The sequence below is a fragment of the Pleuronectes platessa genome, chromosome 19, assembly GCF_947347685.1.
Source record: "Pleuronectes platessa chromosome 19, fPlePla1.1, whole genome shotgun sequence".
NCBI lineage: Eukaryota > Metazoa > Chordata > Actinopteri > Pleuronectiformes > Pleuronectidae > Pleuronectes > Pleuronectes platessa.
Genome location: NC_070644.1, coordinates 15,401,963 through 15,418,486, shown reverse-complemented (window position 1 = coordinate 15,418,486; position 16,524 = coordinate 15,401,963). Strand labels below are relative to the sequence as shown.

At 43.5% G+C, this 16,524-nt stretch overlaps 1 protein-coding gene across 1 annotated transcript in view; it reads left to right on the top strand.

The window, feature by feature from the left end:
* bcr (BCR activator of RhoGEF and GTPase) overlaps nucleotides 1-15,986 on the top strand; it is a 79,836-nt gene extending 63,850 nt beyond the window's left edge. The window contains exons 9-23 of the mRNA XM_053411387.1: nucleotides 3,116-3,237; nucleotides 3,729-3,894; nucleotides 4,106-4,225; nucleotides 4,510-4,585; nucleotides 4,833-4,937; nucleotides 5,297-5,371; nucleotides 6,016-6,113; nucleotides 7,091-7,222; nucleotides 10,039-10,098; nucleotides 10,392-10,501; nucleotides 10,781-10,920; nucleotides 11,544-11,678; nucleotides 11,766-11,871; nucleotides 12,660-12,822; nucleotides 12,915-15,986. Coding sequence (XP_053267362.1) covers nucleotides 3,116-3,237; nucleotides 3,729-3,894; nucleotides 4,106-4,225; nucleotides 4,510-4,585; nucleotides 4,833-4,937; nucleotides 5,297-5,371; nucleotides 6,016-6,113; nucleotides 7,091-7,222; nucleotides 10,039-10,098; nucleotides 10,392-10,501; nucleotides 10,781-10,920; nucleotides 11,544-11,678; nucleotides 11,766-11,871; nucleotides 12,660-12,822; nucleotides 12,915-13,004 — 1,698 coding nt within the window. The 3' untranslated portion in view covers nucleotides 13,005-15,986. The remainder of the gene's footprint in view (nucleotides 1-3,115; nucleotides 3,238-3,728; nucleotides 3,895-4,105; nucleotides 4,226-4,509; nucleotides 4,586-4,832; nucleotides 4,938-5,296; nucleotides 5,372-6,015; nucleotides 6,114-7,090; nucleotides 7,223-10,038; nucleotides 10,099-10,391; nucleotides 10,502-10,780; nucleotides 10,921-11,543; nucleotides 11,679-11,765; nucleotides 11,872-12,659; nucleotides 12,823-12,914) is intronic.
* The last annotated feature ends 538 nt before the right edge of the window (nucleotides 15,987-16,524 follow it).

Below are 16,524 nucleotides of genomic sequence, written 5' to 3'. Positions count from 1 at the left end.
GACGCCCGCTAATCCCTAATCTAGCTGTTATCCCTCCTGTTATCTTATCTCTTTATCATGCGATCAATGGACGAGGGGATTACCCCTGATGCCAGTGGGGCAGCGGGTCACTTCAAGCCCAACCTGCTCACCTGAACGAGGAAAAACAAATCCAACATGGCTCCCTAAAGAGTATTAGTCATTCTTTTACTGTCCCTCCCTTCAACTGATTCTGCTGACCCCCTCGTTGTAATCTGCACGAGTCCCCGTGAGGTGCTTCCTCTGCAATAACCCGACATAATCTACTGCTGTACTTTCTGTCCGTTAATCCAATCAATGGTCTGGTCCAGTCCGAGGATTTGCTGCTGACTCGTCATGATTATCACAGGAGATTTGGGCTTGTTGGAAAACAATGTAGATTCTGAGCATAAGGTTCCAGATTCAAATCTCTGTTGTGGTATTTGCAGAGGAATGCGTTCTTTCTCTGTACTGGAAGATTAACTCCACATTAGAAGTTGCACTTTGCTCTGTGGTCAAAATATTTGCTGCTGGCACTGAGAGTGACACCGGGTCACATGTACCAGGCCCTGGGTTGAGGGAGGGTCCAACAGGCTCCTCTAACCCTTCATTAATCTGCATCGTTTGCATCTAATCTTGCTTTGGAGATCATCTTATCCCATAGACGAGTATCACACTACTGGGACCAGAGCTAATGTATGGACTCAATTGTAGATTAGACTACAAATTATACCTGTGCATTCCATGTCTGAATCTGTAACTTGATGATGAAGCCTTTTGTGTGGATGTTGACATTTTGGGGTTTTAAAGAAACTGGCCCAGCTAGAAAAAAGTAAACTTGACCATCATATGAAGATCACATTATTTTATTGTGATTACTGATAGTTATATTATGCTAAAACTCTAAGAGCAGCGGTTTGACTTCTGCACAGTGAACATGCTATATATAGAGTGAAATCACATGACTCATGTCATTGAAGCCCTAAAACCTTGGTAATCGCCTGAATGATGAATCTGTACTGGGGAAACTTAGCAGACGTGTTTGTGTTACTACACACACTGGATCAGGACATTAAAGCAGCAGCAGAGCCACCACGCAAAAGAAGCAATGATTTGAACGCGTCTTTCAGTTTTCTGATGTGGAATTTCATCATCTTGTGTGTGGACCGACAAATGATGCATCCCAGTTGCCACTGGTGACAAATACCAGACACACCGAGAGCCACTCGTCTGGATGTTCTCCCATCACAAGATGCCATCGTTGCAGGTTTCATTATGTAGTTATGAATAATTAGATCCCCTCCCATTGGAAATCAAATTCCTGTTGTATTTCATTTTGAAGATCAGAGTGCGATTGCAATCAGCTGTAGGCTCTTTGTGTGAGTCCATGAGGAGATGCCTCAACGACAGCTCGGAGCACAGGAGCTGCGCTGGCGACGCGTCACGTGGTTTCGGTATCTACAGGAAGAAAACTGCACTATGACAACAATCCCACTGGGAGCATCTCTCTCTCTCTCTCTCTCTCTCCCTCCCTCCCTCCCTCTCTGGCTTATTCTCTCTGTTTCCTTTCCTCTCTCTGACACACGATCTCTTTCATTGCCCCGTCTCCCTCACTTTCCCCTCGCCCTCTCCGTCGTGCACAAACACTGAGCGACACAGCAGGATCCTCTTCTTTCTTTCCAACAGATGTCCGGTCAGGTTTTGTAAGCACAGAGAGCTCTCCTGCAGTTTGCATCAGCTCCACTTCAGCGTTCTGCCAGTGACAGCATCTCTGTGTTTGTGAAGGAGGAGGGGGGGGCTCACAAACAACCACTGGTTGTGTACGAGCCGAGGTGTCCTGTGGAGAAAAATAATGTAAAGTAGTTAAAAGTGCATTAAAAGTTTTTTTGATTTGTTCTGCAGGGCGAGCAGAAGTAGATGGACTGTAAAATCCTACATGTCTGCATTTTGTTAACGCTATAGCCCATTAGCTGTCGAGCCTCTTGTCTGGTAATGTTCACTCTTTAACGTTACAAGTCTGTCAAGTTAAACCTAAATTAAATTCATTGCCATCAATTGTATCTTTTATTCCAACAACTTGATTTGGAATTAAAACAAACTATGAGGAGAATCATCCTCAAATAAATAGTTTGTACAGTTAACAAAACTATTTAGTATGATTTGTGCAAACCTAAGAATAAAAATAAGTGCTAAAATAGATTGATATGTTTGTATATAATGTCCTAACCTTCTCAGTGTGTGATATAAATACAGTACACGTCATTTTATTCCCATACTTTTACAGTCAAGCTCTCAGACTTAACAGCTTTAGGCCCTTAACACAAACAAAACCAATGTTGTGAGGATTTAGAAAAATGAACCGTTTTATAATTGAGCTGTGGTTTGACACGTGACTCCTCCCTGTGTTTTTAATACTGTACATGATTCCTGCTTTGGCAAATCACATCACTGCCCCCTTTTGGCCACATTTAGAATTGCACACATGATTACATAGTCTGACGTCAGGTTCCAGAGATCACTCTTCCTCTCCCTCGTCCCCCTCATTCATTCCTCTGTGAGCTGGAAATGAATGGTTATGTCAGGATGTGACAAAAGATGTTTTTATCAGGTTATCGATGTTATTTAACGCTTAACACCACCCGACACCTTTTCTGTAATAACGTGGTTGTTATAAAATAAATAGCAAAACATGAGCTTTGTCACTAAATATTGAGTGGAGCGGACGTTTTTTGATGAAGCTAAACCTTCTGTCCCTCCTTTCTGTTCTCCGCCTTGTTCTCCTCCAGATTCCACTCTGTTAGAACAGGGTTGGGGACTGTGGAGGAGGAGGAGGAGGAGGAGGAGGAGGGATAAAGCTTTTGGATGCAGCCGCAACACAAAGGCTCTGAAAACTAACTGTGTCCTGTCCACAGAATAAAGCAGATTTCCGACTGTGACTCACAAAAATGCTTCGTCACTGACATTATAGCTTGCTTTCCCCATTTTAGAGACCTGCGTATTAAAGTATTAATGTTTGACCTTTATTGGTATGTTTCTTTTTCCACTGCTGTTGTGATATTAGCACAAAAACCTCAGTGTTCCTGACCCGGCACCTTGTGTTTGTGTGTCTTCCCCACAGAACAGGCAGCTGCTGAGGGACAGTTTCATGGTGGAGCTGGTGGAAGGAGCCAGGAAGCTGCGACACGTCTTCCTCTTCACGGATCTGCTGCTCTGCGCCAAACTGAAAAAGCAGATCGGAGGGTAAGAAACGAGACCGTGAAATCCAACATACACACAGATTGTGGTCGTGGTTAGGCATCGGAAAATGTGACTGCATATCTTATTTCTCATATCATAACAAAAACATTTGGATTTTCGGGAATTATTAACTTTCCTAAATCTAATAAAAACTACTTTAAGAACTGAATAAATAAATCTCAATTCCACCGACATGATTTCATTATCTCATTAAAATAGGATTTTCCTCAAGGTCCTCGATTGATGTTTTTATGATCCATAATCATGTAACGAGGTTAAATGTCTCTCTGGCATTGTTGCCAAGAATTGTTGCCCACAATTAGGCCATTTATCCCTTTACACTGTCGCCTTCATCCCCCAGACTCGTCATCGTTTTAATCCCTGTTTATCAATCGCCTCCTCCTTTTATACCTGCTTCATATTCCTCTCTTCTTATTGCTTGTCTCTGCTCACACATCCCCTCTCATTTTCCCCGTCTCCTCTTGCCTCTGTAGAAAAAGCCAGCAGTACGACAGCAAGTGGTACATCCCCCTGACGGAACTGACCTTCCAGGGTCCAGAGGAGACCGAACCACTCGCCATCCCCCAGGTCCCCGATGAGGAGCTCGATGTCATGAAGGTCAAGATCTCACACCTCCGCAGTGAGATTCAGAGAGAGAAGGTAAAGTGGAAACACAGCGAGAGAGCTGAGAGGGTATTCAGATAGCGTTTCTCAATTGAAGCTGTTCAGGAATGAAGAAAAAAGAAAACAGTGCAGTGTAAATTGAAACACAATAATTGTGGGTTTATCAATTTTCGAGTTCTCAGTGGTTCGTTACAAGGTTTTCTGCATAAATGTTATATATGAACAGTTTTCTCCTGTGTGATTGCAGAGAGCCAACAAGGGTTCAAAGGTCATCGACCGGCTGAGGAAGAAGTTGTCCGAACAGGAGTCTCTTCTCCTGCTGACATCTCCGAGCTTGCCGATCCGCGTCTACAACAAGAACGGAAAGGTGAGGACGCTCTCTGTCTTTAACTGATGGCTCTGTTAGTCTCATTTACTGTAATATTCCCTCGTTAATCTTCCCAAACATTAATTAATCATCCTTGATCTACCGCTTTACGATATTTTACATTTGTCAAATCTTCCTCACGGGAATATATAACTACAGATTTCAAATTTGGACTTTATTCATTTGTCCAAAATAGAACGTGGCCTTTTTAATGTTCCAACCGGCTTCTCCAGACTATTAGCCGTTGAAACAACAGCCTTTGTCTCTGTGTGTTTATATTTCAGGGCTACAGCTTCCTGATTTCATCTGACTACGAACGTGCCGAGTGGAAGGAGCTAATCAAAGAGCAGCAGAAGAAATGTACGTGTCCCAGAAATGTCACGTTGAAACATTGTTCAATTCAAACCAGGATTCTTTTTTTATAGTTTTTTCGGCTTCGTGAAAAAAAAATCCTGGGCACTTGATACTTTTTACTACTCTAGATAAGAAAACCTTTAATCAAAGGACCTTGAAATAGACAACTATGTTTTGGACAGAGAAAACCAACAGTTTCTCTTTGTTAAATTAAAATCTTATTTATAATCTAAATTCCTTGTCTTTACTTAAGGTGTTAAAACATCCTCCTTGACGTCCATGGAGTTACAAATGTTGACCAGCTCCTGTGTCAAGTTACAGACTGTTCACCACATTCCACTCAGCATCAATAAAGAAGGTACGTTCCTAATGATTGTGTTTCACAGTTGTTTTCACACACCTAGTTAAATCATTTTCTTTTTGTCTCCGTAAATAAGTCTTAAATGGTGTTTAGTGTTTTACATCTCTTTTGTAAATGATGCAGATGAGGATGAAAAGTACAAAGAGATTAAAGCCACATGTCAAAATCTGATTCTGCTCCAAAACAAACAAGAGATCTGCATGTTTTTCTAATCCCCCCCTCACTGCCATTTTCTCTCTCTCTCTCCCTCTCTCTCTCTCTCTCTCTCTCTCTCTCTCCCTCTCTCTCTCTCTGTCTCTCTCTCTCTCTCCCTCCCTCTCTCTCTCTCTCTCTCTGCTCGCTGACTGTTTTTCCAGAGGACGAATCCTCCGGCCTCTGCGGGTTCCTGAATGTAATCGTCCACTCTGCCTCCGGCCTCAAACAGAGCTTAAGTGAGTCACTCACCTTTAGCCTTGATGTGAACAACAGATTATAATCATCAGCAGGATAAATGAGTTCCTGTAGAGAACTCAGCTTTAATGTGGAAAATAATGACGAGCAGTATTTCTTTGTCCCATAACATTTTATTTCATTTTTAGGTTCAACTCTAAAGAATCATGATGTGAACAACTGGAAAACTTGTAGGAATTTACATTATTAGAATGTCTTATGCTGCTGATGCATGAACATTAGATTGTGGACAGGTCGGGAACTGACGGGCTGGGCCAGGTTCACATCAAAATGTTGAAATGCTATTCGGGTGCAGGTTGGGTTCAAACACATTGGTTGGGGTGTCTTCTTGATTTTTTTTTTACACTACATGGATTCGAACACAAAAAACTGGATGCCTGTTGGGTTTGATCACACTGTCTGGACCATCTCCATGATTTTCCTACTACACTGGGTTTTATTTGGGTTGAGACACAAACAAAGAGGATTCTTTTCGGTTCGGGGTTGGACTCTGGATAGTTTCCTCTCGTGGCTCGGTCGGGTTCAGACATAAAATGGTGGCCCAGGCCAAACTCTTCGGCCTGTTCAGTTACAGCAGTGATTTACAGCATGTCTGATTCATTTGTAATACTTTCTACCCCGTCAGATCTCTACTGCACATTGGAGGTGGATTCCTTTGGCTTCTTTGCAAGTAAAGCCAAGACGAGAGTGTATCGATACACCACTGAACCCAAATGGAACGAGGTAAGAGACTGTGACTCTATCATTTTTCCAGTTGGATCTAGACTGGGACTCAGTAGAGCGCAAACCTCCACTAAAGCCCAACAGTCCCATTAAACTCAATCGAGCTGCACCAAAGTTCAACCCTCTTAGATATCCGTCTCCTGAATGTGCCTGAATTTGTTGATACCTTCGAAAATTCGCCCTTTCTCTCAATGTCAAAGTAAGTTAAAAAGAATTCTTCGATCTCCACCAAAATTGAAGTTATTTTTGTATAATATCGCTAAGAGACAGACAGACAGGACGAAAACATAATGTCCTCGGCGGAGGTAATAAGAAGCTTCTGGCAGAGTCCTGGTGCAGATGATGCTGCCTCTCATGTATCTGACATATTGTACTGTAAATCAATTAGCTGTCCATCCAAAGAGGTCTAACAGAACGCACATGGAGCATCTGGGGCCCCTGCAAACACACACACGTACACACACACACACACACACACTGATGACACAGCTGGATGTGGAAGGCTGGCACGGCAGAGGAAGAGGAGCTCTGAGACACAATCAGCGGACGGCTTCATTGGCAGCACAGCTCGTTTTCCGTCATGACCCCGAAGACTCTGCGAGGATTTTGTTCAGCGAAGTGGAAATAATATCAGCTAATGAGGAGCTGCTGGTGATGACTCACATCTGTCCACATGCTAAGTGAACCAACACAGTGTGGGCCCGAGAACAATGTGCAAACCATATGCCGAGCGCTCCCGTACATAATTACAGGGAATGTTGGTCAGCTGTGCTTTGCGCTGGCATGTCGGAATTCAAATAAAGGGGAGACGCTGCTTCTTTTTTTTTCCCCCCGAGGGTATAATCTCAGTCTGTCATTATCTTGGTCGTTCTTGTTATTCCTGTTTCTGCGCCTGTCATTCTATTGCAGAATAACGTCCTCACCGCTCATTGTTGTTGTTTTCCTCCTCCTCCTCCTCTTCCTCTTCCTCCCGACAGGAGTTTGAGATTGACCTGGAGGGCTCTCAGACCCTGAGGCTGCTCTGCTACGAGAAGTGCTACAACAAGACCAAGCAGAACAAAGAGGATGGAGAGGGCTCAGACCGCATCATGGGGAAAGGACAGATCCCGGTATGACATTACGTCACTCTCTCTCTCTCTCTCTTTCTCTCTCTCTCTCTCTCTCTCTCTCTCTCTCCCCCCCCCACCCCCCACCACCATCTTCCATTCAGCAGACGCATTATGATTTATCACAGATCGGCAGTTATGTCACCGTCTCTGCCACAAAGCATGAAATCCATATTATTGCTCAGTGAGCCTTGTGACAATTGGCCGATTAGATTCATTACCCAAATGAGTAATGGCCGGCGAGGGGTCGGTTAAATGGAGAACGGTCTGTGGGTTTAATCTGAACGTTGTAAAGTGATCATGTGCGACTCTGCTCAGTTCAGATTTACGCACTGAAGTGAGGGAGCGTGCAGCGTTTTTGATAGAGTGACACAAATCGTTACCCTTCTGTCATTTTGCTGCCAGGGTTTTGGTGTTTAAAACATTCATCAAGGTTAGTGATTAAACGCCGTGCTGCACAGGTGGAAATGAAATCATTATTGTCAGATTATCTGTCCATTAGAATTAAAATGATCTAGTAATAGACCCTGAAAAAAATGTAACTGCACTGTATTTAAAACGTGTTTTTTTAAGGTCTAATCGCATTTTACGCTACAAGCATTCCATCCTACACCATTCGCTGTCAGTGGAGACGTCAGGAGTTCGCTATCGTACCCAAAGACACTTAGGAATGCAGGCTGGAGGTGCCGGGGATCGAACCACTGACCTTCTGGTTGGTGGACGACCCTCCCGAGCAGCAGCCGCCCCCCAAAAAAAAACAACTCAGACGCTGTCGGGTCCATGAGCTTGACAGGGTGGATAGCTGCAGGTTGATAGCATGTGATTAGGTTCCTAACATGACGCCAGGCTGCAGGATAACGCCTGTGTCACTCAGCACAAAAGACAGATAGAGCAGAGAGAGACACAAAGATTCAGCAGGAAACACGGCAACATCCTTCTCTTACTCCTACACCCACAGCAGGGCACGGGTGTGTGTTTCCGTGTGTGTGTGTGTGTGTGTGGGTGTCCACTCGTGTTGATTTGCTGTAATCTCCTTTGCTGCACACACTTTTAGAAAATGCTCACGTCTGCACATTTTTCATATGAGTTTAAATTAATTACTCATAAAACAATAGTGTAACATTATCTACCTGATGTCTCATAATGCACACACACACTGAATTCAGGTCTAATTGTCGACTACATCTTCACACAGCTCCTCTTTGCTTAGCGAACCCTGAGTAACGGTCACATGCTCCACCTAGTGGTTCCTTGGTTTATCCACCCCCCCTCTACAGACGGATGATGTCATTCTAGAGCGGTGAGAAAGTTGCTCAGCAGGATTGTCACAAATCTGGGGCGAGAAGCAGCCACTCCTTCTCTTCAGCAGAATCCGCAGTGGCTGTTAAATCCCACGTTTCACCAATAAGCCCCGTGAATTTAAAGCATGAGGATAATCTGATATTTGCTCTGAGTTAAATTCTCCAGTTGAGTCCGAAATTAGTTTAGCAGATTATTGTTATTGTTCTTTTTCCCCCCTCACTCGTCCTCCTGGTTCCTTTGTTTCTTATTCTTCTCTCCATCTCAACAAGCTTTTGTCTTTTCTCATCTTTTCACACATAAACAGTCCCGGCTCATGCGTTTGTTTTAATTTCAGCCGTCGGTCTTCAGTTTTCACAGATATGTTTTCACGTTGTTAAACAGCAAACAGCTCTCTGAACCTCCCGACCGCTCCAGCACCGGAGGAGACATAACAATCTCTGTCGGCCCAAAACTTGAGCTTTTTTTAAACATTTTTATCAGGAAGCAAGTGGAGATCGTTTGGCTTTGCTGTTGTTTTTTTTGTGGAATGTAATTCTTTTGTAGATAAAACGGCTCAAACCAAAGAGCGAAAGATTCAATTATGATAAACACAATCCAGCTTTGCACACAACCAGATGGGGCTTAGCCTCGGTAAACATACAACATACAGTGTTGTGCGACTTTGTGTGTTTGTTTGCGTGCTCTGTCGATTTGAGTGTGAATTTAGCCTCTTTCAATAAATGATAGTTATTACATCGTGTTTCTAAAAGCACAGTAAAGAGACAGGAAGTGGCTCCACAGTAAAATCACCCCTGAAAACATTCCACTACAATAGAGGAAAGACTGGTCCTGTTGATGCAGTGGTAACTTAATGCTCTGCTATGTTGACACAACCGAGGCTGTACAGAAATAGGGCGAGGGGTAGGAGAAGATAAGTTCACTTAACAAAGAAAACAAACAGTAAGAATTCATGTAACCGGGGGGGTCGATGAGAATATGGTGAGATGTGTCCTTAAGAGGTCAAGTAACATTTATTTGAAGCTAAATTCCTTTTATATGATTAGATCTGTACCAAAATAGAACCAGAATGGCACATATATGCCCCTTGTGGTTGTTTTGGGGATACATTTTCATGAAGATCCATGAATTACTCTCTGAGAAATCAATGAAAATGTTAAAAACAGTGTGAGGGAGAAAACTTGGATCTGCCCCCTGACGCAGATCGGCACCAAATGTGTAAAGGGTCCTTCCCTGACCCACACCACTTCCTTCCTGTTGATCCGTTCAGTAGATTTTGTGTGACCCTGCTGACTAACTCTCATCCCTCATGACGCCGATGATGGTCAACACTCCCCAGGTTTACAGATAATATGAAATGTCAAAAACGTTCAAAACAACTTTAAAATGATGACTCGAGTGGATCAGCTGCTGTGACCTTTTTCCTCAGCATGTATGCGTCATTGTGTGCTTTGTAATGAAAAGTGTTTATACTGATCTTCAAATTAAATATATTCTCCCTTTGTGTTCCCTCCACTCAGCTGGACCCTCAGACTCTCCAGGGCAAAGACTGGCAGAGAACAGTTATTCCCATGAACGGGGTGAGTCCGTCACCTTCTGATTTCTCTGTCCTTCCTCTCCTCGCTGTTCAGCAGTAGTCAAATCCGAGAGTCATCTGCCGTCTCAAAACCACTCGCATTACGCATCGCTGCTGCTGCATATTTGTCGCACAAAGCGCAGAGAGAGATTGTAAACTCTTTCCAGGATGTGGTTTAGCGGTTGATTTGTCTGTTAAGTCTACACCTGGATTTAACATGCGAGGATTTCCTCCAGAGGATTGAAAACTGTAGCAGATGGATTTCCAGGCCTCTCTCACTCTGTAAACCTGTTTCAGATCGAGGTGAAACTCTCCATAAAGTTCACCAGCCGAGAGTTCAGCCTGAAGAGGATGCCCTCGCGGAAACCGATGGGTGTGTTTGGAGTCAAGATCTCCACAGTGACCAGGTGAGTTGTTCCTCAGGGCTCGATTTTAGGCCTCCTGTTTTTGCATAAGTGGTTATCTTTTTTGTATATTTCCTCCACGTTATCTACATCATCTTCTGCCACAGACCGTTACTTAACAAGACAAGAATCAACAGCCAACAGGCTCAAAGTGACCATGTTTATAGACATTTCACACAGAACCACAAATATCACACTTACTTGGCAATAAACATGAATCTAAGTGTTTTCTATAGTGTTTGCATGTTGTTGTTAACAATTGTGTTTCTTTCTCTCTCCTAGACGAGAGCGCTCCAAGGTGCCCTACATTGTCCGGCAGTGCCTAGAGGAGATTGAAAGGAGGGGTATGGAGGAGGTGGGCATCTACCGAGTGTCGGGGGTGGCCACTGATATTCAGGCCCTGAAGACGGCCTTCGATACCAGTGAGTAGAGCCTTCTTCTAAAAACAGTTTGCACAGGTTTATTATAATAAAGCTTTTGAAATCGAAATCGGCTTCATACATTTGAAGCGCATTTTACGATTCCTAAGTAAAATAACATTTCTACGGAATTAAACAAATATAACGTAACATGATAATTTATAGACTCGTTCTAAGAGCTTCAAACCTTCATTTGTGATACGTTTTTTATAACTGTACAATATCCACAATGCATTTGCAAACATTGTGACTGTCTTTACTGTAACTGCCACGCGTTTCCAGGGAAGGGAAAGCTGAGAGGACATATTGATCATCGCTGCCAGGATCTCTCTCTCTAATCTTTCTCTCTGTGTTGATCAGGCGATCAGTATCACAGCTCTGTGAGTTTGTGATGATGAGGCGTTTCCTCTGGTGTGAGATGATTAACAAAGACCAACTTGTTTATGAACTCACGTTTGCATTGAGTGCGGGTGTTTCTACTAACGAACCTACAGCACCTTTTGTGGACCGGGTGAAGTTTGACAGTTTGAGGCATGGTGACTGCCTGCTTGTGCCGAGGAGCTTACCCTGCCTTGACTTCTTCCTCTGTCATTCTTGTCCTCACGTTTTTTTGTCGTCTCCTGCAGATAATAAAGACGTGTCAGTGATGATGAGCGAGATGGACGTCAACGCCATCGCCGGGACCTTGAAGCTGTACTTCAGAGAGCTGCCGGAGCCTCTCTTCACTGATGACCTCTATCCCAACTTCGCAGGTGGCATCAGTAAGTCCACGAGCTGTCCACGAAGCCCCTCACCGATTCCAAACGTCATCTGCAGGATTATAAAAAAAACGATATCTTTTCTTTCAGCTCTGTCTGATAGTGTTGCCAAAGAGAGCTGCATGTTGAACCTACTGCTGTCGCTGCCAGAGCCCAACCTGGTCACATTTCTATTCCTTTTGGATCACATGAAGAGGTACACAACTCAACACACAACATCCTTCTGTAATATGTACGAATAAATATGTTCTGCACAAAACTACGGCAAATACGGACAAATTTATCTGCCAGTGATACATTTTAAATAATATGTGCAGCATTCTCTCTGTTGCTGCTCTAATTGTATTCAAGCTAATGTGGTCACTGTTGTGGGATGCTGCGACTGTAAAATGTCCTCTGGTTGCCATGGTGACTTTCTACAACAAGAGGCGCAAACGTTACGTGAGCACAAACAATACGTACAAAGTGCATCCGTTTAAAAGCTTTACAGGAGTATGTGCCGGATGGTTAAAGGTTACAGCTCGATAATAGAGAAGATTTCCATTTTAATAATGTCCTGGAACAAGCAGGAGATTCAGACATTTAAGGTCACAAGAAAGAAATATTTGATCATTTACTCTTTTATTTGAAATCATGAAAACTGTCCATCACTTTGTCCCAGAGTCTTTTTTCACCAACTAATAGTTCAATATATACTTAGTTTAAGTAAAGTTATATAAAGCAAAGAATTGCAGCAGATCCTCATATTGGAAAAGCTTTGAGTTTATAGATCAATTAAATGATAACTTAATAAAACCATTGCTTAATTTCCTGTCCTCGGACAATCGATTTCACCACGAGCAGATAAATAAACTCTCCTTTTCTATCCCGGCTTGCCACTTCTGCAGGAATTTACATGTTAAGCATCTCTGACATCCTCATACATGCACGCTAAACACACAGCTCCATCACTGATTAACTCCTCTGTCTTCCTCTTCCCCTCAGGGTGGCAGAGAAGGAATGCGTCAACAAGATGTCGCTCCACAACCTGGCGACGGTGTTCGGGCCGACCTTGCTGAGGCCTTCTGAGAAGGACAGCAAGATCCCAGCGAACCCCACGCAGCCCATCAGCATGGGGGACAGCTGGTCGCTGGAAGTCATGGCCCAGGTGACGCTCGCAGATCCGCTCTCTCTTCGAATTTGGTGAAGTTTTACCAGGTGATTTACAAGCGGTTCTTTTTTGTGGTCCCTCCCTTGCAGGTCCAGGTGCTGCTGTATTTCCTCCAGCTGGAGACCATCCCCACCCCGGACAGTAAACGACAGAGCATCCTCTTCTCCACTGAAGTATAGAGCAAACACTGGCTGTGACACCATGAAGGAGAGAAAAGGACGAGACGGACCTTGGCTCAAACTGAGCCAGTAGTAGTATGTTTTTTTTAAATGACCAGATTCCGTTAGGCTCTTGCAGCTGGTTAAGGATTGTCTGTGGCGATGCCCGCTCCTCTTGAACACAAGAGGGCGTCGTTGAGCCTCTGAAGCTCAGTGTGTGGTCCTCTGTCTTCATACTGCTCATGTTTAGTATGACTCCATGTTTCCTCAGTGATGTTGTGGGTGTGTCTTGACATCTACTGTTTCCCCACGTTGCCCTTTGTCGGACTCATCATTGAAGAGATGCGAAAAAACACGTCTTTCCTGATTCGTGGGACAAGCTCGCCAACATATCACAACCTCCATGTATCTTTGTGTTTGGGCTTTGTTCTCTATCTGTGTTTTCTGTTTTGGGACAATCATCCAAGTCAAGGCTCTCGCAAAACATGTTTATTCGTCTCAGACGTCCTTCCACGTCCACGTTGAGGAAACTTCTACTTGTGTCTTACATGATCTCAGTGCTTTGTGTCCCACGAGATGCAGGGACACATTCGTTGGAGTTAAAAGCAAACGTCCAGCGCTGCCTCGTCACTGGCTTTTTTCTTTGTGGTACAAAAGCTGCGGGGGGGGGGAAGCAGACACCTACAATGTTCAAATGTTTACAGCGTAAACAAAACCTGGTCGGAGTCGGAACAAGACGACTCGAAGAAGGACTGTAAAATAGAAGAGGAACACAAAGACTAGAAATAACCTGCTACCTGACTGCCAGCGGTTTGTCTGACCACAAAGATTTTTCCCTACTTGTGTTGTTTGTGTCTCCAGGTAGTCTTCAGCGTAAATACCCAGGAAGCAATATATTTTCTAACATAGGAGTCGTCTGTGTTCATATCCCTGCTGAGGAAATGTCCTTCTTATTGTAACATAGGACCTCTTTGCCAAATTCACATGTTGTTTGTTTGTTTCTAGGCAAAAAGGAAGCAGTTGTATTTACAGTTACAGTTTGTACATAATCTTTACAAAGGAAAGAAGTTTTTTTTGTTTAACAATTTAATCATTGTTGCTATTACTGTAATTTATTTTCGGGCCTGGGGGATAAATTGGTTTGTTTTTATGTGAACTTTGTTTGGGGGTTTGATTAAGTGGTAGGTCTTAGCCTTGACTGTAAGTCTTGCAGTAAATAAGCAGGATTTAGCCTTGATCTAATAGAAACTACTCAACTGTTCAGTCCAGCCGATCTATTACTCATCTATCATGAAGGCGACACACACACACACACACACACACACACACACACAGACACGTATAGACACATATATGTTGTAGTTACATACTGTCTGCTGCTGAGGAAAAGGCACAAGCTCTTTAACTGCTGGGTGTTCCTCAGCAGATCATCCAGAGACCATGGTCTGTCTAGTGTAGACATTATGCAATGTCATAAAACACACACACACACACACACACACACACACACACACACACCCAAACATATATGACATTGTCTCTATTAATCTGTGGCTGCAGACGTGCACTCATGCAATGTTAGAACTACTGTATTTATTACAATTCAAGTGACCTGAGCACTCAGCATTTATGTGCATTGAAGAGCATATCTATTGGTTAAATGAAGGAATCTCATTTTGTTTTTATTTTATTTACTTTCTCTCGGCACTCGTATGTTCTGACAACTGTTCATCCCCGTTCTCCATCCTGTTGAGCCTGAAGACGCCCCTCACGGCCGAGTTAAAGAAGAGCTCTTAAGATGTTTTTATCCTTGATTTAACATGCAGGCATGTTTCTATTCTCTTTTCTCTGTCTTCTTGTTGCTCTGTTTACAAACGTGTCCTCACACACTTGGCTTTGGGACGCTGTTAACTCACGAGGATCCGGTTTATCTCAGCCTGTCACTATCTGGCCCATTTAAGGATACACGTCACGGTTCGATTCCCATATATACAATATCCTAGGCATGAAGCTCAAAACCATCTGATCATGTTACTGGATCTGTAAAGGGCTTGTAAGGTATCACAGGAAGGCAAAGGCAAGTCCGTTTTAACATGAATGTCCGTAGACTTTTAATGGCGAGAAGAGTCTTTCCTCTTTGGATACATATCAATGTTAAAAAACCTGACGCCCAAAAGACGTTTATGTCGCCTTTCTCTTTAGATTTTTCAGAAAACACCATCACTCTCTCATCCCCATGAAAAGCGGTTGAGGTTTGATTCTGGAAGTGTCCATGTTTTAACTCCCGGCCCAGTTGTGTGCATCTTTAACACTGCCACTGTGCACCTCCACCAACTCCGGCCTGTGTAGCATGCTCACACTCGAACCCTCGTCTATATTTGAGGGATGAATCCACCGCTCATCAGTTCCTCCGTCCGTGCATCACCTTTTAGAAACGAGTCCCGATTGCCTACACTCGTCTGCCCTATCGTGCCTCGACACTCCTCCTTTGGTTTGAGCGCCTGTGGTCAAAGGAATGTCAGCGAGCGCACGCTGACGCCCGGAGACGCCGCTCGGTCTCCCGTTGCCTTTGCTGAGGGCGGCCACACACCTCTCACTTCTTAAACAAGGAGCTAAGACAGGACCTTAAGCTTAAGCACGGTCTTAGCTCGTATTGTAAACGCCTGCCACCCTCGTTTGACTGTGATGCTGTAAAACACAAACTGTGTCAGTCTGAAAGGGGCGAGGGACAGAGTCTCCTGCCCTGTACAGTATGTTTCTTTTAGCTCTTAAAAAGTGTCAGCTCCTTTAATGCCTTTTATTTTTATTTATTAACCTAGTTTGCTATATGAAGGTCTACTGGATCTATTTATTTATGATATTATGTCATGGGAAACTGAATTAATGTTAGAAAAATTGTCTTTTATGTGGGGGGGAAATAAGTCTTATGTTGCAGTCTGCTAATCGAACATCCTGTTAGAAGTTATGTCGGAATCGCAACCCCCCTAAACACCTTTTCTACCCCCCCCCCCCCCCCCCCCCCCCACTCCTGCATCATCAACATCGTCCTCTGTAGTTATTGGTGTCGTACAACAGACTGGCCACTGTGATTGTTTAGCTATCTGGCTTTTAGAGAACAGCAGGTGCAAGTTCCTGTCGATTCAAAAACGGTAGATTAAAAACTTCTCCTTCTTCTCCACAGCGTTGTATAATATGTATTATACTAGAGAGTACATAATTGGGTTTTTTTGGCTTTTATTTATTGTGGCGTCCTCTGGCTTTTGATGAAGATATTAAAGTTGATCGAGCTGGTAAACCTCTAGTCTCTTTGAAAAGCCAAACTGTCGATATTTGTTAGGAGATGGAAAAAAAAAAATCCTATATTACTCTAAAATCTGATTTTGTTTTATTTTTTGGTCTGTTGCTTGTCAGTGTATCTGCATGTACCCTCCATAACACGGTTCCCTCCATAACCTCGGTTCTGTACAAAGTCCACATGGCAAAAGAAAGGTTTACTTTTTCTGTGCAATGGCCTGAAACTATGGAACATATTGCTCTATAT